This window comes from Trichomycterus rosablanca, chromosome 3 (assembly GCF_030014385.1).
Source record: "Trichomycterus rosablanca isolate fTriRos1 chromosome 3, fTriRos1.hap1, whole genome shotgun sequence".
NCBI lineage: Eukaryota > Metazoa > Chordata > Actinopteri > Siluriformes > Trichomycteridae > Trichomycterus > Trichomycterus rosablanca.
In genome coordinates this window covers 13622820-13650533 of record NC_085990.1, presented here as the reverse complement: position 1 = coordinate 13650533, position 27714 = coordinate 13622820, and the positions used below count along the sequence as shown (strand labels likewise).

Genomic DNA, 27714 nt, shown 5'->3' with positions numbered 1-27714 from the left:
TCAGTTATAAATTAAGCTGATTTACGTTTGCTTTTTCCCCGTTTGTACCTGGGTGGCACGGTGGCTTAGTGGGTAGCACTGGGTTTGATTCCCAGGTGGAGCTGTCTGGGTCCTTTCTGTGTGGAGTTTGCATGTTCTCCCTGTGTCTGCATGAGTTTCCTACAGGAGCTCCAGTTTCCTCCTACAGTCTAAAGACGTGCAAGTGAGATGAATTGGAGATACAAAATTGTCCATGTCTGTGTTTGACATTAAAGACTTGAACTGATAAATCTTGTATAACCAGTAACGACCTGTTCTGCCATGAATGTAACCAAAGAGTAAAAATGTGACGTTAAAATCCTAATAAATAAATTACGATGTGTACCTTATACTAAAGGTGAAGAGGAGTAGTGTGCAGGTATGAAGCAAAAATGCGGTGATATTAACGGTCTTTTTATTTTTGCTACTAGAACTTTGTGAGTGCCATTTTGTGCTTTTCTCTGTGGTCTCTCGGTTGCTGCCCATATTTTGAGCTACATGTGTCCCAGCTCTCTGTTATAGGTGTAAATAAAAGTAAAAAAAAAAAAAAAAAAAGGTTCACCAGTTGTGTGCCATATATTTTTTGTGCCTCCCCACTGGGTTAGCTCAGAGGAGCACTGCAGAGATGGCAGAGAAACAACCCGTGGAAGCTTCAGGTTCAACTCTCAGCTACGTATGTCCTGAGGGCATAATCGGCTGTGTTCTCTTTCGGAAGGGATGCAAGCCAAGGCTCATGTCTTTGCTGTTGTTATGCAACATGCCAACTGGCTAGGCAACAAGGAGTTGTCGAGGACTTTGTGTACTCCTGTGACCTGTTTAGGTGCTTATCCATACTGTGGGAGCAGTTTGCTATAGTGCAGCTTCTTAACCGGTGTTTGGGTACAAGTTGTGTAAAATTGCAGGCTTCTTTTTGATAAAGGACAATTTCTGACGGCTAAATTGAGAGTGGGGTTTTCTAGTTGCATTTTTATTTAATCCAGAGGTTCACAACTTTTTAATATGCTAACAATTTCTTTTATAGGACCACAATATATACTTTTTTTTTTACTGTTTTCTACTATTTTCTTCCAATGTAGTCATATCAAGTCTCTGATTGTAAATACTTCTGCCACTGCAGCCACCGTTCTTGAGCGAGTAGAACCCCAAAATATCTCACACCCCTTTCAACAGGGTCTCACAGAGATCCACATTCCGTATAGTCACTCACTGCGAATCTGTGAATCAAACACCCCTTGTGCAGTTGCCTCAACCGTCCAGCAGGGGCCGCAGTTGCAGCAGTTCTGAGGAACCCTTTTCCCCTCCCTTCCTCAAACACAGCCAGTTGTGCCTGTTATATGAGATTTGAGTTGGCGCTTGATATCTCAGCCAAAAATTAAAGCTATCTGTGAATCAGACACCCCTTGTGCGGTTGCCTCAACCGGCCAGCGGAGGCCACAGTTGTAGCAGTTCTGAGGAACTTTTCTGCCCCTCTCTCCTTCAGACACAGCCAATTGTGCCTGTTATATGAGATATTAACTGAAACTTAATATCTCAGCAAATAATTGAAGCTTTCTAATAGGACACAATTGTCTGTAGATATAATTAACAGTCTTGACGGGGATTATTGGTATATGGCACCGTTTTTTACCCATATCTAACATGCAATACAAATGCATAATGTCTCACACAACCAGGCTAAGCTTGCTAACTAAGAGTAGGACGTGCACTAATTAAACATGAGTATAACAAGTGTTAGTCACAGACACAGATTCACAGACACAGACAGTGCCAGATGTACACAAATCCTTTGAGTATATAAGACACTGCATCATGTATGAATCCTATTTTATGTACTGGTTTGTGAAATGCATTGCATACACTGCTGTTGGATGTTAAATTCCATGGATGTGTCATAAATATTGAGCCAATGAAACACGCTAGCACACCACAGCTGACACACGAAAGATGATTAGCTCGTTCGTAGGGAGGGTGCTGGAGGGGATTCCTCATAATTGACGCAATTACGACCTCTTCTGGCTGATTTCCTCTTCTGTCTCTCTGTACATATGAACTCGCCCCGTGCAGGTGTAAAGATTTGTTTGGCTACTGCACACGTGTCGGAGGGGGCGTGTGTTAGTCACGGCTCTCCTCAGTCAGGGGTCAAGTTCAACATCAGTAGAGAGGAAGCAAATTGCAATCAGGTAATTGGATATGACTAGTTCGGGAGGAAAATTGGGGGGAACCCCACATACGCCAAGAATAATAACCATTGTCTAAGTGTTTTACAGTTATGCAGCAATGAACAACAACATTTATTAAGAAGCTGAATACAGTAACACAGTACCAGTTAAGTGTGTTAGGAGGTGATAACTCAGTCACGGTGTGGGATGTTACAGTGTCATGATGTATGATACAATATTGCGCTATTGTTGGCTTACAGATTAATCAGATTATGAAATGACCGTGAATACCTGAAGTCAGACACTGACCTTGGGTGAGAAGGTCTGGCTTACAATCACCATTCTAGTTTATCCCAAGGGTTTTGGTTCATCTCCAAAGGTGTAGGCCACCAAGCTCATCAAACCATGTCTTTATTGACCTTGTTTTGTGCAAAGGGCCAATTGAACTTATTCAGACTGTTAGATTTCTACCTCACTCACAATTACAACAGACTGATAGGTTGGGCTTTTTGCTAAGCAGATATCTAAACACAGGTGTAGGGACACCACAGCTTTCTGTGTGGAGTTAGCAGTTGGTAAAGACAGCAGAAAGAAACAGAGCCCGACATATACTAGCTGCTGTATATGTTAATAATATAACCAGCTGAGACATGGACTTTACAAGACCTTTGAGGGTATCCTGTGGGGTTTGGTACCAAGTAGGGATGTCCCGATCACGTTTTTTTGTTCCCGATACCGATCCCGATTATTAATTTTGATCCCGATCCAATACCGAGTCTCAAACCGATACTTGTATTTTCTAGATACTGGATAATACTGTTCACACAGTGCACACTTCAAGTACATTACAGTTATTCAAATTAATCCAATGTACATGTTTAACAACTGAATAGCTCTGCAGTGCTGAAGGGAAAAATGCTGCATCCAATCTATTGCTTAATGTTCTTTTATTTTTACAAAATCAATCAAAATGAGTGAGATAATTACAGTTTTACTTTAAACTTTACATTCGAAGAAAAAAAATCTGTTTAATGCAGTGATACACTAAAAATGAACAGATATATGTGTAGCAGCTTAACTCGAATAAAAGAAAAAAAGTTACTTAAAAGCATTACAGTAAAACCTGAATACCAAAATAAAATGAAAAGGCTCTTTTGTTATGAAGGAAAGCCAGTTCTTAAAGTGCTTGTATTGTGACAATGGTTTGATGGACGTTTCTATGCGAAGTGAGTGTGTTTTGACCCTTTGGGGCTTCCATAGTGCATGGAATAGCGCGCTTGACTCAACTGTCCGCTATTCGGTACCGTAACAGAAGAAGTTAATAAAGTGTTTTGCTCCCGACAATATGTGAATATACTGTGTATTTATTTCTTTATTAAGCGAGTGCATCACTATGTTGTTTTGTAAACCGGAGTGATCCTTGACTCACACACCATATAAACAATACAATTCTACAGTATTGAACGCACCTCTGCTACTACCGCCTCGTGAAACGCTCACAGTGCAGACATTACACGTCGCTGCTGGACTTGTTTCACTTTCCAACCACTTTCGGGTTTAGTAAAGCCGATTCCGATCAGTTAAAAAATGCCTTGATCGGCCCCGATCCCGATCTTTGAGATCGGATCGGGACATCCCTAGTACCAAGGCGTTACCAGCAGGTCTTTCAACTTCTGTATTGTATGAAGTGGATCGTTCTATAGTGCATCTGTAGGACCAGCTTTTCCCAAGGTAAATGACTCATTGAACTAAGTAACATTCCAATAGTACAGTGGTGGACAGGGTTTAGCCTGGGCACTTTGACCGAGCTGTGGTGCTCCATACCACCTGTCCTGTGGCCTTAATGAGTCTTAGCTGCCCAACACCCAGTCAGTGGTTTGTTTCGTTATGGGCCGCTCTTAGTGGGTTTTCACACGACTACCAGTGAGCCTGTTCTGACCCAGCTGTCTGGCACAGGAGTCTTTATGATGTCCCATTTTCTTAATTCCTTAATTTCCTTCGGTATTAATGAAGTATCTATCTTTCTGTCTATCTATCTAAATCTGCTTTGTTCAACAGTGTGCTATGAGTAACATCAGCTCAACATTTGTTATATCTCTAACATGTACAATTGATGCATATGCAGTTTCAATTGGTGTAAAGTTGATTGACGATGGAATATGAGCCAATAAACCATTCTCTGGAAGGCAGGAGACAGAGTTGTTTATGCAGCAACTAGCCAGACTGTGAATGAATCCAATCAGGCAAGTCATTTTCTGGAAAGCATAGAATGGATAGGTTAAGTATCGGTTTTATTAGATCAAGAGGTTCTAGCCAATGAGCTCAACTTAAGTTGGGTGTCTAGACAATGCTAAGGCAATAATCAGGTAATACAAGGTGTATAACCTGTAACAGTAACCATCCAGTTTGTGGATTACTCATTCTAAACAAAATGTCCTGGTGTTGCCATGTTTAAAAGTGTTTGTATAACAAACAATAGCTTGTTCTAACTTCTCTTAATAACCGTGTTCCCTTTCTATGTGGTTTAGGAGACAGTGGAAAAGTGACAACGGTGGTAGCCACACCTGGGCAAGGTCCAGACCGCCCACAGGAAGTGTCCTATACAGACATTAAGGTGATCGGTAATGGCTCCTTCGGGGTTGTGTATCAGGCTCGGCTCACTGACAGCCAGGAGTTGGTGGCAATCAAGAAGGTGTTGCAGGACAAGAGGTTCAAGGTAAGATCAGTACCTTAGAATCGAGATGTTATAGTAATATGCTGTTTAACATGCACAATACGGCTCTGTGTGGGAACCCAACACTGGTGGCTGATTGTGTAAGCAGCAGTGGATTCATAATTTGGGAATTGGAAATGACTAGATATAGGAAATAAAAGGCGGTAAATGACACTGTGGAAAAAAAACCTACATTTCTAATATTTCTTTAATAACAACTCTGGATAACTTTACACTGCATATAAACATCTGAGGTATCAAACAAAGTGTTACTAGTAGAGATTACTTAAACACACATTGACACAAAAAAACAAGAGTAAAACAACTGGGAAAAAAAAATCTTTAGATGTAATAATTTGTCTCTCCAAACAAAGAACTTCTCTTTGTTTTTGGTTTTATAAATGTGAAAGCTGGACAGTAAAATAGCAGGACTTGAAGAAATCAATGCCTTTAAACTTTAGTGGTAGCACAGACTTTTGAGAGAGGCTTTAGCGGCAAAGTAGACAAACAAATGGATCCATGATAAAATCAAACCTAACCTCTCAACCAATCTCAGATGAACCATCTGAATCTCTGTTATTCTGGACACGTTGTGAGAAGAACCAATTTATAGGAAAATGTCTATTATGCTTGAAGAGTTAAAGGTAAAGGAGGAAGAGGACGACCATTAGGACACATGAAGAGCCGAACAGAAGACATAATGTTCCAGGGAAAAAAAACACTATCCATATGATGGCTCTTAACTTTTATATGTTTTTATCAAGCCAAAGTCTGGTTAATAAGGACTAACAAGGGCGGCTCAGTGGTTAGCACTGCCGCCCCACAACAAGAAGGTCCTGGGTTTGATTCCCAGGTGGGGCGGTCCAGGTTCTTTCTGTGTGGTGTTTGAATGTTCTTTCCGTGTCTGTGTGGGTTTCCTCCGGGAGCTCCGGTTTCCTCCCACAGTCCAAAGACGTGCAAGTGAGGTAAACTGGAGATACAAAATTGTCCATGACTGTGTTTGACATTAAAAACTTAAACTGATGAATCCTGTGTAACCAGTAACTACCTGTTCTGTCATGAATGTAACATGTCAAGTGTGTAAAACATGTTGTTAAAATCCTAATAAATAAATAATGTGGACTAACGTGAAATAAGACGAATTACTCTTTGTGTCGTCATTATACAAATTATGTCTTTAAAAAGGGAAATAGTAAAAGAATAATTAAAAAAATGAAAAACTGTAGATCTTTAAATTCTGCCACACTACACACGTTAGTATCTTTAAACCGCAGTGCTATCATTTTATTAATCCTCAGATGTATATGAAGTGTCAGGGTGGCACTGTCGCATCACAGCGACAAGGTCCTGTGTTTGATTCACAGTGGTCCTTTCTTTGTAGAGTTTGTATATTCTCACCTTGTCCCTGTGTGTTTCCTCTGGGAGCTCTGGTTTCCTCTTACAGTCCAAAGGCATGCAAGTGAGGTGAATTGGAGACACACAATCTTGTGACGTGTTTACTGTTGAATTATGTGTAACCAGTAACTACCTGTCATGTCATTAATGTAACCAAAGTGTAAAACATGACGTTAAAATCCTAATAAATAAGTTAATGAAGTGTAAGTGTTATTCAAAATGCGACATAGCAATTATTAAAATATTTTAATTCAATTTACTGCTGTGTTCATAATGGAATCTAAATAGCTAAGCTGAGAAGCAGAGCTTTTTAACCACATGTGAGTCAGGTCTCTACGTCAGTCAGGTGCACGGAACCTTTCTCTTCTTTGATTTATTTTCTTTCTTTATTTTGTAAAAACTGTTGTATAAAAGCAATAGAACACTTGAGGTCGTGTGCTGTCGCGAATAACATCACGGCTGTGATGATCTGCGACCGAATCACAACCGTGATGTTATTCGCGATAACACGCTCCCTCTCGTGTTCTATTGCTTTTATACAACAGTTTTTACAAAATAAAGAAAGAAAATAAATCAAAGAAGCCCTGAATTTCGTAATAAATATGCTTTAATATTGACAATACCTTCCGCCAAAAAGTAGTTCCACAACGAATATAAAGTTTAACACTACAAAGCAGACATCCCAAGTTGCAAAAACTCATTTCAGAGAGGTAAGAACAAAAAGGAGAAGGCGGCCAGAACCTCCGAAGGGAAAAAAAAGAAATAAAAAACCTCTTGCTAACTGTTCGCGTTACAAACACATTAATGTTCCCTTACATAGTGCACTAGATTGTGTATCAGATCACAGATTATGTTCCCTACATAGTGCACTAGATAGTGAATTAGACAATTGGTTATGTTCCCTACACAGTGCACTAGATTGCATATCAGATCACGGATTTAAAACGCGATCGGGAAAAAAGTCTGTGTCACCTGCGTGCGCGCTTGTGTACATGAAGCTTGTCGTTACTGGCAATGCGTCAGCGGAGTAATACCATTGTGGTGTGAAAAGATCGTGCTGTTATCACAAATATCACCACGGTTAGAACGCTTCTCAACCAATCAGATTGTAAGGTCGGAACTAACTGTTGTATAAAAATAAACAAGTTGCACAAAGCGTGTACGAAGACACGACATGTACGTGTGTTCTCTGTACAAGACGTGCTCTTTTTAACGTAGAACATCAACAAATCCTGGGATTTGCTCAGGGCTTTGTAAGAAATGTTTGGTAAATAATAGTACACAGGTTTGTTTCATAATCCCTTATTTTTTTCTTTTCAAAGAACCGAGAATTACAGATCATGCGCAAGCTGGACCACTGCAACATCGTTAGGCTACGTTACTTCTTCTACTCCAGCGGAGAGAAGGTATTAAAGCACTTTTAACATCATGTTTCTGTCTACTTGACTGACTTGTCAGCAGATAGTCATATAACAATTTCAATTTAAAAGCTAAATGTGTTTTTAAATGCATTTGATTATTGTTATTAAATAACTGCTTATGCAGTTATTATGTACTGATGTCGTGTAGTGTTTCATTTTGTCAAGAGGATTTTTTTAAAATGTATTTTTTAATCTAGCCTTGTAATTGGTCTTCTCTTGACTTGTTAGTACATTTTTATTTTTAAGGTAGCTTTAAATGTTGTTTATTTACTGCAGCATTTTGTAAAGCGATGTCTCCTCTGAGCTATAAACAATGTATATTTACTGCAGTGCCGATTTAATTTGACCACTCCCTCCCTCATTTTTCCTTGTTTTTGTTTTCCCTCTTCTCATCCATAACAGAAAGATGAAGTGTATTTAAATCTGGTGCTGGATTTTGTACCAGAGACCGTGTACAGGGTGGCGCGCCACTTCAACAAGGCCAAGACCACCATACCCATCATTTACGTCAAAGTAAGTCCTCAGCATAGATGCTCGACTTCTTTTCTTTTATACGCTATATGGCCAAAAGTATGTAAACACCTCACCATGATCACATTGGGCATCCCAATTTAAAAACATGATGATACCTTAAAGTGCTGCCTACTAAGGTGCCAAGTATGTGCAAAGTTCAAGTAAACCAAGAACACACCAGGCACATAGACCAGGTCATATACACAAGGTGCAAAATCCCACCAACCGATCCCACCAGAGTAACCCACCAATGTGTTAAACATGGCGTTAAAACACAAATAAATAAATATTTGCAAGTTCGGGCTTGGCAGTAATAAGTTACCTGTTTTCAGTACACAGAGGAAGATGTGATCTGGCATGCTAGCTGGTTGCGCTGCTTCAGCACATTGGTTTGAATGGCCTGAGGCTAACTGTGTTAGCTTAGTAAGCGGAAACTGTGGTGACAATAGCCATAATTGCTAAGTAGTGTGTCTAAATAACCTGCCTTATAAGTTTGGTGTCTTATTAGGATCATCTCTACTTAGGCAGCTGCCTAGATAGGCATCTCACTAGGTTTTCAGACAGACCCCGTGTCTTTATTGCCTGTTGTAGGATTGCTGAAACACCCGTCCACATACTTTTGGACTTTTAGTGTATAACTATGTCTGCTTTACTTGCACTAAAGTTAAGTCACTGTAACTGACGTTTCTTGTGTGTGTTTGGCAGGTGTATATGTATCAGTTATTCCGCAGTTTGGCATACATTCATTCCCAAGGCGTCTGCCACCGAGACATCAAACCACAGAACCTTCTGGTTGATCCAGACACGGCTGTCCTCAAGCTGTGTGATTTCGGCAGGTGTGTGTTTGATTGCATGAATGGTTAAAAAGGTTGCCAAATGTTGCATTTATATTTAATTCAAAACTGCTTTTTTGGTATGATAACATTTGATCTCTCTGCAGTGCGAAGCAATTGGTTCGGGGCGAGCCCAACGTTTCGTACATCTGCTCTCGGTATTACCGCGCCCCGGAGCTCATCTTCGGAGCCACGGATTACACCTCCAACATCGATATCTGGTCAGCAGGATGTGTGCTGGCTGAGCTGTTGCTAGGGCAGCCCATTTTTCCTGGGGACAGTGGGGTCGACCAGCTAGTGGAAATCATAAAGGTGAGAGTGTGAACATTTACACTGTATCCACAGAGATGGACCCAGCCTAGCTGGATGTTTTATATTTATACACGGCTATGGACTGGAAGGGGCACACTGGGAAAACATGCCAAACTCCTAATAGACTGTGCTGCCATGTATCTACTCTGCTTTTTCTACTTTTTATCCCCCCTTTGTTCCTTGTTTACGCATTTCTGATTCCCATTACTAATCTTCTGCCGCTTGCACATCCCCCACTCTGGCTGAGGAGAGTTGCACACTATCACCTGCCTACTCTAGTGTTCTTTAACTTAATGCCATTTCTTATTATTGATTGACTATAACAACTGACTTCCTTATGTCCATATGAATAGGGCTAGTTTTACTGCACTTACTAAAGTTAGTGGTCTAGCGCAGAAGTCTAAAAAAGAAACCTGAAATGTCCCCTCCTGCTACAAGAAATTTGACCCGATGTTTAGTTGTATTCATAAAATCAGCAAAAACTGGTTCGTCATAAATGTAAAGATGCAGAAACTGTTCACAGTCAAGCTAGCTTTACATCGCCATGGGTTGTCGTGCAAGCATAAAGGAAGAATTGCACAGTTAAATTATAGCCTGCCGCTCAGGTGGCACGGCGGTAAAATACGATAGCACACAAGAGCTGGGATTTGGAATACATCGTATCGAATTTCAGCTCTGCCACCCGGCTGGGCTGGGCAGCTATATAAACAACGTTTGGCTGTTGTTCATCCAGGGAGGGAGCCGGATAGGGACTCCTCATTACTGATGCAATTACGACCTCTGCTGGCTGATTGACGGCGTCTGCTCAGTGTAGAGGAATAATGTTGATCAGGGTGTGGCTGATCCACATATGTACTCGCCTCGTGCAGGTGAAAAGATGCAGTCGGCTGCTGTACACGTGTTGGAGGGAGCGTTTGTCAGTTTGCTCTCCTCAATTGGGGCGGGGGTCAGCACCAGTAGGGAGGAAGGGTAACGCAATTGGGTAGACATTGGACACGCTTAAAATCGGAAGAAAAAGTGGGAAAATGCATTAAAAAAAAGTACACCAGTCAACAACATATAAGAAAAATAATAATCCATGGTTATTTAATATTCTGAATCATTTGTGGGATTAGGTGAATTTCACTTTTCAAAAATGTAAGCTGTAAGATCATAAACCATGATTAATTATTGATTAATGAGATAAACCTACTCATGACAAAAAAAATCCTCTTTCTTATCTGCAGGTTTTGGGGACGCCAACGAGAGAACAGATCCGGGAAATGAATCCCAACTACACAGAGTTTAAATTTCCACAGATCAAAGCGCATCCCTGGACTAAGGTAAAATTTTTTTGATCATTTCCTTATTTAGAAAAGAAAGTGTCTAAAAGTACCATCATCTCTTCAGGCTTAGCTGGGCTCAGTCACATGTCGAACTGGTTGTTCTATAATTGGATGGTAATGACTGCAGGGTTTCTATTCTGGACAGATAGGGATTCTACTGGGTTGCTCACTGAGAAGCAAGCATGTAATCTCAAGCGCAGTGCAATGTCACCTCCTAGAGTCACGATGCTGTAGTCCTCCTTAAACAATATGTTTTTAACGTATGAGTACATTTGTTATGCAATTGGCAGGTCTTCTTAAATAGTGCACATTTTGACCATTGCTGATGCTGGTGGAAGAGTGGAGGAGTGCTGGACCCAGGGGACCCGCATTTCCCTGTGAGAGCCAGCTCGTGTTTCTTTACAGCTTTACACTAATCCACTTCTTATGGCTCATTCACGTAAGAAGCGTTTTGCGCTTCGTTCACCGCAAGCCTCAGCACAAACTGCTGCTTTGCTCAGCGTTTGGCTTGAGCGAATATGAGACCACTAGGAGACAAATATGCATTTGTGTGTAACAACCATCAAATCCACTCTAAAAGCATCCGCATGTATCTGTGTTTAGCTGTATTTCCCTCACTGTTTCACTTTTAAACTTGTGTTATAGCTCGAGGTTCTGAGAAATCTGAGAATCATCTTTTCCGAGAGTCTAAAACGCTTATAATTAAAAAAATTAACATGGTTTAATGTACTAATGAACATAGGAACACTAAGCCTCTCTTAATTATTACTGGTTATAAGTTCTCTCCACTAATGAAATTCCTCACTCGTTGTTTTAGTACGATAAGTCACGTTAAGCGTTGTTCGTTCTGCCTGAGTCGCTTTTACCACGCCATATCAAACAGTTTGTCTCATTGGAAGCACTTTGAAAAGCTCAAAGTTCAATCAGATGTACTTTAAGCGCTGCGGCAAACGCTAATATCGCAAGTCCTCCGCAGCGGTAAAACACACGCTGTTTACCAGAGCTGAGATCTTGAATACATCGTATCGAATCTCGGCTCTGCCTTGCCGCCTGAGGCTGAGTGGCTACATGAACAACGATTGGCCTGTTGTTCAGATAAGGGGCGGGACTAAAGCCGGATGGGGACTCTCTCTCAGACTAGTGCGATTACGACCTTTGCTGGCTGGTTGGTGGCACCCGCATAGAGATGGGGAAGGAGTGAGGTAGGGGGTGTGGCCCTCTGTACACAGCGCTGTACCGCACTGCACTCGTCAAGTGTGGGTGATAAGATGTTCGAATCTCGCCTCTGCCTTGCCGCCTGACGCTGAGTGGCTACATGAACAACGATTGGCCTGTTGTTCAGTTAAGGGGCGGGACTAAAGCCGGATGGGGACTCTCTCTCAGACTAGTGCGATTACGACCTTTGCTGGTTGGTGGCGCCCGCACGAAGATGGGGAAGGAGTGAGGTAGGGGGTGTGGCCCTTCATGCACAGCGCTGTACCGCACTGCACTCGTCAAGTGTGGGTGATAAGATGTTTGATTTCTGTGCACGTTTCGGAGGGGGCGTGGAGCAGCCTCGTCCTCCCCAATCAGGAGCAGGGACCAGCATTAGTGAGAGGATGATTGACAGGTAGAAATTGGATGCGCTAAAGTGGGAGAAAAAGGGGTTAAAAAAAAAAACGCAAACCCAACACGGCAAAAGTGCTTGGCACACGCTGCTTTGGAAGGCGCAGCAGCGAACTAAGCATCAGCCACACTCCATAGGAAACAACGGCACAGCCAGCGCAAAAGTGGTTTTGCTGCTTCTCTTGTAAATGTGCCCTTAATATAAATGTAAGAAAACCATGACTTTACTCCTTCGACAGTCACAAGGTGCCACGATGAAGAAATTCTGGAAAGAGTTGCAAAGCTGAGCCTTTGGGACTCTCACAAATCACAGCGAGGGCCATTATATATAAAAAAAAAAAAAAAGACCACAAATGAAGCCCCACAAAGAACTAAAAAAAATCACAGGCTTCACCTGTCTTAAGATAATGTCAGTATTTGTGATTCCACTGTTAGATTGATCCAAAATCTGTTAGAGGGTGACAGAGTGAAAACATGGTGGTGCTGGTGGGATGATGTGTGGATGTGTGCTGCTTTAGGGCTGGATTAACTACCAACAAAACCAAGAACTCTGCCCTCTAGTGCTAAAGGTGGCACAACCAGTTAATCAGATTAGAATGGCAATTATATTTTCACATAATTTGGTTGGTACAGCACTAGTTATATAAAGACATATAAAAAGAACACATGCCACAATGATTCATAACAATGCTGTGTGTGAAGCTTTAAGGGTCCATACACCAGCTGGGTGAGGTCAGGTTGTCTATTATGTGATAGGCAGTGCATTACATTGAAGAGAACTGGTTATGATGAATGTGGTTGAAAAGTGGAACAAAAGACAGGTGGTTTCCAGGTTTTGTAGGTTCAGGATCTCGGACTGGTGCTTTTTGCCTGCGGGTATGTAAAGGCTGGAATGCACCACAGTTTTCATCTATTCCACTACGCCCTCCACTATGCCCTGTGCTAAAGTGTACACACTGTAGTGAGGACTGTAGAGGCTTAACTCTTAGGGCAGAGTAGAATAACAGCAATGTGGAACACTTCAAATTCTCAAATGTATTATTTTGGTTCTCTGTTTTTATGTCAGAGAACAAAAGAGAAAATAACCGGTTCCTACAGAGTCCCCAGATTTGTACTATGCTGCTGAATATGCAAAAAAGTTATTGCAGGGGAAAAATAATACCTGTTTATTAAAATCAAAACATAACCACAACAGGAAATTAAATAAATATATATATATATATACAGTATACAGTGTATCACAAAAGTGAGTACACCCCTCACATTTCTGCAAATATTTCATTATATCTTTTCATGGGACAACACTATGGAAATGAAACTTGGATATAACTTAGAGTAGTCAGTGTACAGCTTGTATAGCAGTGTAGATTTACTGTCTTCTGAAAATAACTCAACACACAGCCATTAATGTCTAAATAGCTGGCAACATAAGTGAGTACACCCCACAGTGAATATGTCCAAATTGTGCCCAAATGTGTCGTTGTCCCTCCCTGGTGTCATGTGTCAAGGTCCCAGCTGTAAATGGGGAGCAGGGCTGTTAAATTTGGTGTTTTGGGTACAATTCTCTCATACTGGCCACTGGATATTCAACATGGCACCTCATGGCAAAGAACTCTCTGAGGATGTGAGAAATAGAATTGTTGCTCTCCACAAAGATGGCCTGGGCTATAAGAAGATTGCTAACACCCTGAAACTGAGCTACAGCATGGTGGCCAAGGTCATACAGCGGTTTTCCAGGACAGGTTCCACTCGGAACAGGCTTCGCCAGGGTCGACCAAAGAAGTTGAGTCCACGTGTTCGGCGTCATATCCAGAGGTTGGCTTTAAAAAATAGACACATGAGTGCTGCCAGCATTGCTGCAGAGGTTGAAGACGTGGGAGGTCAGCCTGTCAGTGCTCAGACCATACGCCGCACACTGCATCAACTCGGTCTGCATGGTCGTCATCCCAGAAGGAAGCTGACGCACAAGAAAGCCCGCAAACAGTTTGCTGAAGACAAGCAGTCCAAGAACATGGATTACTGGAATGCCCTGTGGTCTGACGAGACCAAGATAAACTTGTTTGGCTCAGATGGTGTCCAGCATGTGTGGCGGCGCCCTGGTGAGAAGTACCAAGACAACTGTATCTTGCCTACAGTCAAGCATGGTGGTGGTAGCATCATGGTCTTGGGCTGCATGAGTGTTGCTGGCACTGGGGAGCTGCAGTTCATTGAGGGAAACATGAATTCCAACATGTACTGTGACATTCTGAAACAGAGCATGATCCCCTCCCTTCGAAAACTGGCCTCATGGCAGTTTTCCAACAGGATAACGACCCCAAACACAACCTCCAAGATGACAACTGCCTTGCTGAGGAAGCTGAAGGTAAAGGTGATGGACTAAACCCAATTGAGCACCTGTGGCGCATCCTCAAGTGGAAGGTGGAGGAGTTCAAGGTGTCTAACATCCACCAGCTCCGTGATGTCATCATGGAGGAGTGGAAGAGGATTCCAGTAGCGACCTGTGCAGCTCTGGTGAATTCCATGCCCAGGAGGGTTAAGGCAGTGCTGGATAATAATGGTGGTCACACAAAATATTGACACTTTGGGCACAATTTGGACATGTTCACTGTGGGGTGTACTCACTTATGTTGCCAGCTATTTAGACATTAATGGCTGTGTGTTGAGTTATTTTCAGAAGACAGTAAATCTACACTGCTATACAAGTTGTACACTGACTACTCTAAGTTATATCCAAGTTTTATGTCTATAGTGTTGTCCCATGAAAAGATATAATAAAATATTTGCAGAAATGTGAGGGGTGTACTCACTTTTGTGATACACTGTATATATATATATATATATATATATACAGTGTATCACAAAAGTGAGTACACCCCTCACATTTCTGCAGATATTTAAGTATATCTTTTCATGGGACAACACTGACAAAATGACACTTTGACACAATGAAAAGTAGTCTGTGTGCAGCTTATATAACAGTGTAAATTTATTCTTCCCTCAAAATAACTCAATATACAGCCATTAATGTCTAAACCACCGGCAACAAAAGTGAGTACACCCCTAAGAGACTACACCCCTAAATGTCCAAATTGAGCACTGCTTGTCATTTTCCCTCCAAAATGTCATGTGATTTGTTAGTTTTACTAGGTCTCAGGTGTGCATAGGGAGCAGGTGTGTAGTACAGCTCTCACACTCTCTCATACTGGTCACTGAAAGTTCCAACATGGCACCTCATGGCAAAGAACTCTCTGAGGATCTTAAAAGACGAATTGTTGCGCTACATGAAGATGGCCAAGGCTACAAGAAGATTGCCAACACCCTGAAACTGAGCTGCAGCACAGTGGCCAAGATCATCCAGCGTTTTAAAAGAGCAGGGTCCACTCAGAACAGACCTCGCGTTGGTCGTCCAAAGAAGCTGAGTGCACGTGCTCAGCGTCACATCCAACTGCTGTCTTTGAAAGATAGGCGCAGGAGTGCTGTCAGCATTGCTGCAGAGATTGAAAAGGTGGGGGGTCAGCCTGTCAGTGCTCAGACCATACGTCGCACACTACATCAAATTGGTCTGCATGGCCATCACCCCAGAAAGAAGCCTCTTCTGAGGTCTCTACACAAGAAAGCCAGCAAACAGTTTGCTGAAGACATGTCAACAAAGGACATGGATTACTGGAACCATGTCCTATGGTCTGATGAGACCAAGATTCATTTGTTTGGTTCAGATGGTCTCAAGCATGTGTGGCGGCAATCAGGTGAGGAGTACAAAGATAAGTGTGTCATGCCTACAGTCAAGCATGGTGGTGGGAATGCCATGGTCTGGGGCTGCATGAGTGCAGCAGGTGTTGGGGAGTTACATTTCATTGAGGGACACATGAACTCCAATATGTACTGTGAAATACTGAAGCAGAGCATGATCCCCTCCCTCCGGAAACTGGGTCGCAGGGCAGTGTTCCAGCATGATAATGACCCCAAACACACCTCTAAGACGACCACTGCTTATTGAAGAGGCTGAGGGTAAAGGTGATGGACTGGCCAAGCATGTCTCCAGACCTAAACCCAATAGAACATCTTTGGGGCATCCTCAAGCGGAAGGTGGAGGAGCACAAAGTCTCGAATATCCGCCAGCTCCGTGATGTCGTCATGGAGGAGTGGAAAAGCATTCCAGTGGCAACCTGTGAAGCTCTGGTAAACTCCATGCCCAGGAGAGTTAAGGCAGTTCTGGGAAATAATGGTGGCCACACAAAATATTGACACTTTATGAACTTTCACTAAGGGGTGTACTCACTTTTGTTGCCGGTGGTTTAGACATTAATGGCTGTATATTGAGTTATTTTAAGGGAAGAATAAATTTACACTGTTATATAAGCTGCACACAGACTACTTTTCATTGTGTCAAAGTGTCATTTTGTCAGTGTTGTCCCATGAAAAGATATACTTAAATATCTGCAGAAATGTGAGGGGTGTACTCACTTTTGTGATACACTGTATATATATATATATAAAGAGTATAAATTATCAATTATCTGTTTTAACTTCTACACCGCTTGCACCACACCTGTCTTGAATGAGAAGAGCCCCAAACTATCCAACACTACCTCCAACACGCATGTAGTCGCCGGCTTCTTGTTTCACCTGCTAGAAGTGGAGTCTCACAGAGAGCCGTATCGCAACCAGTCAATCTGTTTTATTCTATGATCAACCGCCTCTTGTGTCGGTGCCTTGACCAGCCTGTCAAAGCATTCACAACAGCATTGGGGAACTACACCAATATTTCTTTCTCAGGCACAGTAAATTGTTGTTGGATACCCAGCCAGGATGACGGTACAGCTGGGATTTAAGCTTGCAATCTCAGCTAGATTGTAAATTGGGCTAGATAATCTGGATTTTCTATAAATATCAGGACAGGTTGCCAGATAATGTAAAATTTAGTTGCATTACTTTTTCTAGAATAGAACCTTTTTTCTCCAGTGTCAAATAATAAAGGCACATCTCTAAATTTCATTTTTTTTACTTCATTAGTACAAGTTGTCCTGCTTTGAGGGTCCCCCATGAGACAGATCAAAGATTAGTGAACTTAAACAGTATTTATCTCATGAAGTTTGTTTATTTTGGACGTGACTAGACTCTCACCCCCACCCTACATCCATCAGACATTGGATCGGTTTCTGGGTTTAATTTCAGCTAGCTTTACTTTAGACCAACGTCCGTGTAAGCATCTGATTGGCAGATATTCATATTCCAGTTCTCAGTGGTGGCTCAGTGTGCTAGTGTACTTTAGTGCATTGGCACATTTTGAATTAAATAATTGCATTCCAGGCAGGTGGGTAAAAAAGTGAGTCCCATCTGTGGCTCCAAATCTGCCATACTTCCACCGATACCTGCAGATCTTTATCTCGTTTTTGCTTTATTGTGGTTACAGGCTGCAGTAATTCAAAATGAAATTGCATTTATAATTAAACCCGGCTGCTGCGTACACTTTTTTCATTCAGAGTTTGAAGTCTGAAGTGTACATCAATTATTCTCTTGGAGACCGTTGCGAAGAGACATTTTGATTGGTACACCTCTACAAATAGTTGCTGTAGGCGGTCCCACTTGAAGGTACTCTTCGTGGAGCCGATTACGTCAGATCGGGCTGCGTCCCACATGATGCCGATTTCAAATAATATAAAGATGCACAGATCGTCGTACCATCTGCTTTGCTCTCTAAGCAAAGCAAATTGTTTGTCCCGGAGTGAAATTATAAATTAAATTGAGATATAATATCAGTAAATTAAGTCTTAGTTCTGCCCTCCAACATTACTAAAAATCTAATAACCTACAATCTTGTTCTTGTTTTGTGTATTTTAGGTGTTTAAACCCAGGACACCCCCAGAGGCCATCGCGCTGTGTTCCCGCCTGCTGGAATACACACCTGTGACGCGTCTTTCTCCGCTGGAGGCCTGTGCCCATGCGTTCTTTGATGAGATGCGCCAGCCCAACGCTCGTTTGCCCAGTGGTCGGGAGCTGCCTTTGCTCTTCAATTTCAGCCCTGTGGGTCAGTAAATCCCACATTTTATTTTTCTAAAGTATTGGTAGTACCACATTTTAGATGCATGTAGTTAACGCCCACTAGCACACTTGCAGAGAATCTCAGGTTAGTAGTTTCCTTCTCTTTAGGTCTTTGTGAATCAGAAGTATGTAGCTGCTTATTTTGAAGTCCATGAGACAGGAGAGAAGTAGTCAGTGTGCATACATTGTAGTTTCTGTATTAAAGAACTTTGTTGTAGCTTGCTGTGCTGTAAACACTAGCACAGCTTGCTGTATGCTACTTAGTGGCCCATAACTCTCAGTGGTCTCCTTTTGGTCGAGGGTAACTTTAAACTAAAGGTAGAGTTTTTTATTATTATTTATTTACACATTTGTTATACTACAGTGCTATCTTGAAACTCAACATCAGTTAGTTCTGGGAGTGGCATTGAGATTTAAAGACGTTGAGTTTAAAGGTATTTTCCCCATAAGGATGTATGGGAAACCTGTTAATGCGTTCCATGGTCTGTGGAACTGCATATACACTGTATTGCCAAAAGTATTCGCTCATCTGCCTTCACATGCATATGACCTTAAGTGACATCCCATTATTAATCCATAGGGTTTAATATGATGTCAGCCCACCCTTTGCAGCTATAACAGCTTCAACTCTTCTGGGAAGGCTTTCCACAAGGTTTAGGAGTGTGTTTATGGGAATTTTTGACCATTCTTTCAGAAGCGCATTTGTGAGGTCAGACACTGATGTTGGACGAGAAGGCCTGGCTCACAGTCTCCGCTCTAATTCATCCCAAAGGTGTTCTATCGGGTTGAGGTGCAGGGCAGTCAAGTTCTTCCACACCAAACTCACTCATCCATGTCTTTATGGACCTTGCTTTGTGTGATGTTGGAACAGGAAGGGGCCATCCCCAAACTGTTCCCTCTAATACCCCTTTTCCACCGACGCGGCACGGAACCCGTTCCGGTTCCCGAACTTGACTTTGAACCGGTTCCGTGTGTTCCCACCGGAAAAAAGAGGTTCCAGACAGCGAACTAGCGGGCCAATCTGGCACCACAGAATACTTGGTTTTTCAGTCATTCCGTCAGCTGGTGTCTCATATGGAGCTTAATGCTGATAAAATTTTGAGCCAGTTTGCCGCTGATATTTTCAAAGCGCATTTAAAAAGGTGAACTGTGTGATATAACGTGGTAAACGTGACCCGGACAGAACGAACACCGCTTAACGTGAAAAATAAAGCGTGAAGCTTTTTCAACTCCCCGAGCTGCATAAACACACAAGAAGTAAATCCAGCTAAACACAGATACATGTTGTATTTTAGAGTAGATTTGATGTTTATTTCACACAGATGGATGTTCGTGTTGTGGAACTTTAGTGATCTTTTCAGTGATCGGCTATTTGTGCCGAGGGTCGCGGTGAAACCGAAGCACAAAACGCTTCTCACATCAATGAACTAAAGAAAACAACAACTGCGACAAACACGTCACGTCTTCTTATCACCATTGTTAGATCAATGCTTTTTACATAAAAACAAACATCTGTAACAGCAGCACAAATGCTCGCACATAATCTACACGCTCCGCCATGATATTACTGCTCTTAACTTTCGTTAAGTAACGCCCACCGCTGATGATGTAGCTTAGTTCTCAAAAACTGGTGGAAACGCAGGTTGGTTCTCTACAGAACACCAAGGTTCAGAGAAACCTGAACAGAACCGGTTCAAGAACCATGGTTTTTTGGTGGAAAAGGGGTAAAAGTTGGGAGCTAAATCTCTTGGTATGCTGAAGCATTAAGAGTTCCTTTCACTGGAACTAAGGGGCCGAGCCCAACTCCTGAAAAACAACCCCACACCATAATCTTCCCTCCACCAAACTTTACACTTGGCACAATGCAGTCAGACAAGTACCGTTCTCCTGGCAACCACCAAACCCAGACTCGTCCATCGGATTGCCAGACAAAGAAACGTGATTCGTCACCCCAGAGAACACGTCTCCACTGCTCTAGAGTCCAGTGGCGGCGTGCTTTACACTACTGCATTCGACGCTTTGCAATGTGCTTGGTGATATAAGGCTTCTATGCGGCCATGGAAACCCATTTCATGAAGCTCTACTTACTGTTCTTGAGCTAATCTGAAGGCCACATGAAGTTTGGAGGTCTGTAGTGATTGACTGCAGAAAGTTGGCGACCTCTGCGCACTATGCGCCTCAGCATCCGCTGACCCCGCTCTGTCATTTTACATGACCTACCACTTCATGGCTGAGTTTCTGTTTTTCCCAATTGCTTCCACTTTGTTATAATACCACTGACAGTTGACTGTGGAATATTTAGTAGTGAGGAAATTTCACGACTGGACTTGTTGCACAGGTGGCATCCTATCACGGTTCACTGAGCTCCTCAGAGCGACCCATTCTTTCACTAATGTTTGTAGAAGCAGTCTGCATGCCTAGGTGCTTGGTTTTATACACCTGTGGCCATAAAAGTGATTGGAACACCTGAATTTTATTATTTGGATGGGTGAGTGAATACTTTTGGCAATATAGTGTATATTAGGCTAATGTAAAATAATGGGGTTGTTTTTGACACTTACACACTGAAAATAACATCTACACACTCCATAGAAAACAACCGCACAGATTGACTGGACTGTATTGCAGCTGTACATTTGCGGGGTATATATGAAGTTTATATCGTGTCTCTACACAGTATAGTTTTCTGTTTGATAAGATGCAGCCAGTGACTACAAGTGTGGGACGGCGGCGCTTTATAGTCTCTGCTGTCCTCAGACGTGGGGGTGGTTTTTCAGCATCTCTTGTGTGATACAAAAATGGGAACTGCTTTTATTGTGAATTAATGCTCATGTGTATGTATGTGTATCTTTCTACAGAGCTGTCTATCCAGCCGCAGTTAAACTCCACTCTCATTCCTCCTCACGCTCGCTCTCAAACGTCACCTGCCTCACACGGTAATGACAACTCTTCTCACCATACTGTACCATTAGGCCTGTCATGGTTACTACATAACCATCATCTAAATTGTTACGTGGTATTTCATTTCACACCGGGTCCTGTTTTACCAGGAAACACTGGCCATGAGGCAGGAATACCCTGGACAGGGTGCTAATCCTTACACCCAACCTTCACCCTCCTCCTTTCCAGACAAAGCCAGTCATGTCTGTTTGGACTCCCAGCTGGCCGATAGCACCATTAAAATCCAAACCCGTATCTCAGCGGTAGAGGGTAATACCGCTGTTCCCACCTCGAGCTCTTGTTTTGGCAATTAATTGTTCAGCTCGATGGACCGTCCTAATCCAACATATTTGTACTGATCAGCAGTTCTTATCTTTAGCCTCTAGGTCCAAGCCAGTAAAAAGCTTGCTTGACTGTGGTTCAGCAGCTGATTGTTCATTTATAGGGCAGTTGCAGCCTAGCAGTTAAGATACTGGACTAGTAATCGAAAGATTGCCGGTTCAAGCCCCACCACTGCCAGGCTGCCACTGATGGGCCCTTGAGCAAGGCCCTTAACCTTCAGTTGCTTAGACAATACATGGTCAGAGTACTGTAGGTCTCTTTGGATAACAGCGTCTGCTAAATGCCGAAGACGTAAATGCCAGACCTGTTTTGGTTGTTTTTGTATTGCATCTGACTTGAGCCAAATTAAATCTCAGCAAGATTAAAGATTGGGTTTCCTCCTCACGCTGGCAATGAACCACTGTTTCATGTACTTGTAATAAGTCCACTCAAGCTAGCCTTATTGATCTGGGCACAGACACTCTCAACTGTAGTCATTTATTATTACTGACCATTTTGGAGTCCTTGAGCTTAAGATCTCAGCTGTGCTATCGACCGGGCTCAGCCGTCTGTTCCTAAGGGCGGAATGTCACCAGGTGCCTTGTTGTTGCTGCAAATGCGACCTTTCCTGGCTGGTCAAGGTGCCTGTCCTAGGGGTGGATGATCCATACGTCATAGGGCTCTCTGTGAGATTCCACCTCTGGCGGGTGAAAAGAATTGGCCAACAACTATGTGCATGTCTTGGTGCACATAGTTGGTGATGGTGGGATTTGAACCAGCAACCTTCTGATTACTAGTCCAGTACCGTAACTGCTGAGCTAAGTGTGTCCATTCAGTCAAGAACGTTTAAGTGGTCAGGGAATAATGTTGTATCAGAAGGCCTGGCTCACATTGTGTTCCAATTCATTCCACATGTGTGTATAGGCTTGAGGTAAGGGCTCTGCAGGCCATGCTGAACCAAGAAAGGGCATTTCTCAAACTGTTGCCATAAATTCACATATCAAATCATAAAATGCTATTTCCCCCTTCAACAATACTTGCTAGTATTATTAGTATGATTAATTACTCGTATACATTTTTTACATGATTGTTATTTTCTGTACGACACTTATGTGACAGGCCTACATACAGCACTCATGAGTGTTTATAGACGTGTGTGTATAACGAATGCTCTGTGTGCTTGCAGAAGGCAGCGTGTCGGACAGTTCGGCCCAGTCCAGCTCAGCACCAGGAGCCCTGAGCAACAGCACCTGAGTGCTCCCTCTGTGTTACTGCACCCCCGTTTCCTCTATCTATCCTCCTCCCCTTCCTGTCATTAATCCCTCATTCTTCCCCTCTATAAGCTTCACAACCTCAGTCTGTCTCGCACCGAAGCGTGACGTCTCCGTTACACATCCCTGCCTTGTTTTTATCATCCATTGTTTTGTTTTTATTTCGTTTGTGACTGTGTGGTGTAAAGGTGAAGAATGGTTCTTGGAGGAATCGCTGATCTCTAGTGGCCGGAGGAGCAAAGCACATAATCATCCTCAATCCTTTTTATTACGTTTTAGACCGATTACGCCTCACAAAATGCAGGTGTATATGTTTTTGTTTTTTGTTTGTTTTTTTTTTTAAATAAATTTTAGCTGTTCTCTTCTCTTTTAAACCAGACCCTGTTTTTGATGTACGTAGAAAGAAATGTGAATGTTTTTTACGTTTTTATGGGGATTTTGTCTCGTCTGCATCTCTGTGCCCAGAATTATGCTTCTCCCACATCAAATGAACAAACACAAGCTTACACAATTTGCCCTTCAAAGACAAACTGAAAGTGAAATAAACTTTTTGATTCGTTTAGTCCTCGGTTCAGAATCTGTGTTAATCACAACTCATTTCAAATTTGTCTGGTGTCTGGCACAAGCGCAGTGACGTTGTTTTGTTACATCAGAGATTAAGGAAAAAAGGCCGACCATAACATGGTATGGCTCCCCCCTTACGCACTGCCCATTCAAAATAAATGATATACATATATCTAAGGCTGTATCCCAAACCACACACACTGAATGGTATCTCTAAAAAGCAATGATAAGAATAGTGTACTGACTTGCTCTTCAGTATAGTAGTAGTGGTTTAGGACATGCCCTGTGTATTTTCACTTGGGTTTTCTTATCACAGTAAATATTTTACAGAACAGAACATGTCAACATGACTGTCACAGCTAATTAATACATAAAATAAAGTAAAAATGTATGAATGGAGAACTTAGCTGCATTAGAGCCATCAATTCGTACTAATTATTTGTGCTTGCTGGCTAACGTTATTGTCAATGAAGTGTCTTCTCTCTGCTTTGATATCCTAATGCAGTGCTTTTGCAGGACATAAAATCACCACATTGCTTTGTGTGGTTCTAAAACCCAAAATAATGCCATGTCTCAAAGTAATGTGTTTAGATTAGTGGTTCACATTGGCTTAATTGCTAAAATTGTCCAAATCTGAGTTATATATTTTGTCAGAGCTGATCCTAGAACAGTATTGATACTAGTGGCTCTTCGCCTCTTGTGCTATACACTAACACCAAAAATGCTTTGTAATACGGTTTATTCCCGCTATTGCAAATCTCCTACGGCATTATTTATAATGTAGAGTCCTGGTCATCATAATTACTACATGACTCATGCGCCCAGAATGTTTCACACTGGCAACATTTTCGCTGGTTGCTTTTGCGTCCTTTACTAAGTTGTTCGAGATCATCGGAAAGGTTTCCATTTCTTTACTACCCTTAGGATCCAGAAACCAACCAGAACGAAGCATCACATGGTTGTTTTAAAACTCTGCAGCTTTACATCACTGAGGCTTTCCAAATTGAACTTTAACTGGTACCAGAGCAGGGTTAATCTTGGAGATTTGGCCACCTCGCTCACGAATACCCCTCAGCTGATGTGTGTTTTAATTCACATGAGTGATTCTCTTTCTCTGTGGATGTTTATCAGTGCTAAATAGATCAGTTTTAATCCCAGTGTCATAAAATCGTATGCACAGAGAGATCTGTAGAAACATTCACATGACCTGTTGGCCAGCTGTTTAGTATCTGGGTGATTTTTATTGGCTGTTCATGCAGCAATAATTCTTTTGAATGTATTGTTTTTTGTTGATTTTAAACGTCCAGACATTAAAGGCGGTAAATTGTTTCCCCTTCATAGGATTAAATACCCGATAGGAACCAAAGCTGAACCTGGATTGGTTATCACCATGTGCTTTGTGTCTCGTTTGCATAAAGGTGAACTTTGCTGTCGTTGTCCATCACTTGTTCTTGCTGAAAAGAAATGACCCCCGGCAGCTTTGTGGCTCCCTTGCCGGTGGGAACGCAAGGTCTAACAGTTTCTGATCTGTATAATTGCAGAGCCCTGAATTCACACACTGATTCTGACTGGAAAAATGTCCAAAGATTTTAATCGTACGACAAGAGCCATTTCTCCTTCCCCGCTTCTGTTCCCTGTCCCATCAACCCCTACTTCTCCCTCCTTCCACTGCTGATATGTAAATACCATGTACCTTTTACTTTTTATTTTTGTTATTGGTATTCTTGTACCTTGATCATTTTCTAGTGGAGCGCTGGGTCAGATAGTGACCAGCCTCTCTCTGTCTCTTTGTCTCTCTCTCTCATTCTGTCTTTCTCTCCCAATCCTCCCATCTGTACATAGCTATTCTGTTGTCCCCCTTACACCTATGGAAGGGGGTTAAAAAAAATGGAACAAAATTGAGTCTCTCTCCCTCTCTTTTTCTCTCCCTCGCCCCCTCTCGATCTCTGTCCTCGTTCATGTGCTTGTCCATCCCTCCCCCCATAAATGTTCTTTTCATTGTTTTATTTATTGTATTGCAGGCAGTGTTTTTAGTATCTGATGGGTAGAGACGTGCGTGACCTGTCATTAGAGCAACATTCAGATCCTGAACTTGATATTTTCATCCTGGAATGTGTTAGAGAATATGTACCAAGTGTTCGGAACATTCCTTGTCAGGCCTAGCGTTCGCAAAGGTGCAGAGGCGCACATGTTTATCCTTGCAGGACTGAATGAATGGGTTAAGCGAGGGAGAGGGGGAGAGAAACTGTGTTTTTGTTGGTATAAATAAGCTCATTAATAAAGTGATGAAAAGTGGCTCTTGTGTTTTGATTGTCTTTTTTTATTCACAAATACACAACTGCATATGGATAAACACTATCTGACCAAAGGACCAATTTGGACATTTGTAATTAGTAAGTTTAGGTGTATATTAACTACATGTGTTCAAATTATACTCTTTTAAATTAGAGACAACTGTTAGTGACACAACTCTTTCTTGTTCCAGCATCTTTTATTGTGCACAAGGGCAGCATGGTGGCTCAGTGGGTAGCACTGTCACCTCACAGCAAGAAGGTCCTGGGTGGGACTGTCCAGGTCTTTTCTGTGTGGAGTTTGCATGTTCTCCCTGTGTCTCCTCCCACAGTCCAAAGACATGCAGATGAGGTGAATTGAAGATACAAAATTGTTCAGGACTGTGTTTGATATTAAAGACTTGAACTGATGAATCTTGTGTAATGAATGTAATCAAAGTGTATAAATCATGACGCTAAATCCTAATAAATAAACAATAAATATTGTGCACAAAGAGAAGTCCATAAAGATGTTGTTTGACAAGAGAGCCTTGCTTTAACCCCAAAACTTTTGGAATCATCGGAACGTTGACGGAGTGTGAGCCAGGCCTTTTTTTCTGGCATCACTGCTTTTTAGGCTGAACGTGCACAAATTAATACAAACACTCTAAAGACCTTATGTTAATGGCCGTGGTTTTGGAATTGTATGCTCAACATGCTTCTGGTCAGGTGTCCAAATACCTTTGGTCATGTAGTGTATGTTTTGGTATTTATTTATTTATTGGGATTTTTACTGTCATGTTTTACACACTTTGGTTACATTTATGACAGGACTGGTAGTTACTGGTTGATTCATCAGTTCAAGTTTTAAATGTCAAACAGTCATGGACAATTTAGTATCTTCAATTCACCTCACTTGCATGTCTTCGGACTGTGGGAGAAAACCCACACAGATGGGGGAGAACATGCAAACTCCACACAGAAAGGACCTGGACCGCTCCACCTGGGAATTGAACCCAGGACCCACTGACCCACTGTGTTGTCCTGTATGGTTTGGTAAAAGAAGAGATCACTTCTGCAGCAAACCTTTTTTTCTCAGCAAATGTTGGTATCACTTGGGCAGGTAACATGTGTAGCCTTATTCATGCCACTGACAAAGATATAAAATCGGCGTGTCAGATTTTATCAGGCGGCGTGAGTGGTCATAATAAATAGCATTGACGGCATGTCATAAGAGGTGATGATATTGCGTATTATGAAAGCTGTCAACAGCTTGCCAGCTGAGGGTGAATCTATTATGCTTTGGGGTTGTATTGTAGCCGGTAGCAAAAAACATGAACTGCACAGATAAATACAAAGAAATGAATTATTCAAAAATAAATTTACATTGAAAACAAATGTAGAAGTCAGTTTAAACTGAAACAAAAAAAGAGGTTGGTCCAGAACATCTTGAAATTTCCCATAAACCTCTTATAAAAAAGACACTACAGGATATAAGACAAATTAAACCTTCTCCTATGTATCCAATCTAGTGTTATACACATTTTCCACATGCAGACACAGGTGTATATAAGGCCACTTTATATACAGCACATAGTATATACAGTAAGTGTTTACCACTGCTTTCATAGTACAAAGTTGTAGCCTAGTGGTTAAGGTACTGGACTAGTAATCTAAAGGTCTCTTGTTCAAGCCCCATCATTGCAGGGTTGTCACTGTTGGGCCCTTGAGCAAGGCCCTTAACCCTCAATTGCTTAGACAGTATACTGTCACAGTACTGTTAGTCGCTTTGGATTAAAGCGTCTGATAAATGCTGAAAATGTAAATGCCACAAGTTGTGCTCATCTTGATCTACCCCTCAAGGCTCTTCTCTGTAAAGGCATTCAGGTGGTGAAATGAACTCTGTTCAAATAGCTCCGTTGATGACTAATTCTTTAATAATTTTAAAGAAAACTAACCTTGCACTCACCAGTGCTCCAAAAAAAACCTTTTTTAATATTTTGTTTCAACAG

The 27714-nt window shown here is 41.9% G+C and overlaps 1 protein-coding gene across 2 annotated transcripts in view; it reads left to right on the top strand.

Annotated features, from left to right (window-relative positions):
• gsk3ab (glycogen synthase kinase 3 alpha b) overlaps window positions 1-25727 on the top strand; it is a 35235-nt gene extending 9508 nt beyond the window's left edge. Inside the window, exons 2-10 of one of the 2 annotated variants that reach the window (XM_062992733.1) lie at window positions 4706-4893; window positions 7608-7691; window positions 8109-8219; window positions 8925-9055; window positions 9160-9364; window positions 10591-10686; window positions 18136-18322; window positions 21195-21272; window positions 22784-25727. In XM_062992733.1, coding sequence (XP_062848803.1) covers window positions 4706-4893; window positions 7608-7691; window positions 8109-8219; window positions 8925-9055; window positions 9160-9364; window positions 10591-10686; window positions 18136-18322; window positions 21195-21272; window positions 22784-22851 — 1148 coding nt within the window. In that variant the 3' untranslated portion in view covers window positions 22852-25727. The remainder of the gene's footprint in view (window positions 1-4705; window positions 4894-7607; window positions 7692-8108; window positions 8220-8924; window positions 9056-9159; window positions 9365-10590; window positions 10687-18135; window positions 18323-21194; window positions 21273-22783) is intronic. The other variant, XM_062992732.1, reaches the window with a different exon arrangement.
• Window positions 25728-27714: the final 1987 nt, after the last annotated feature.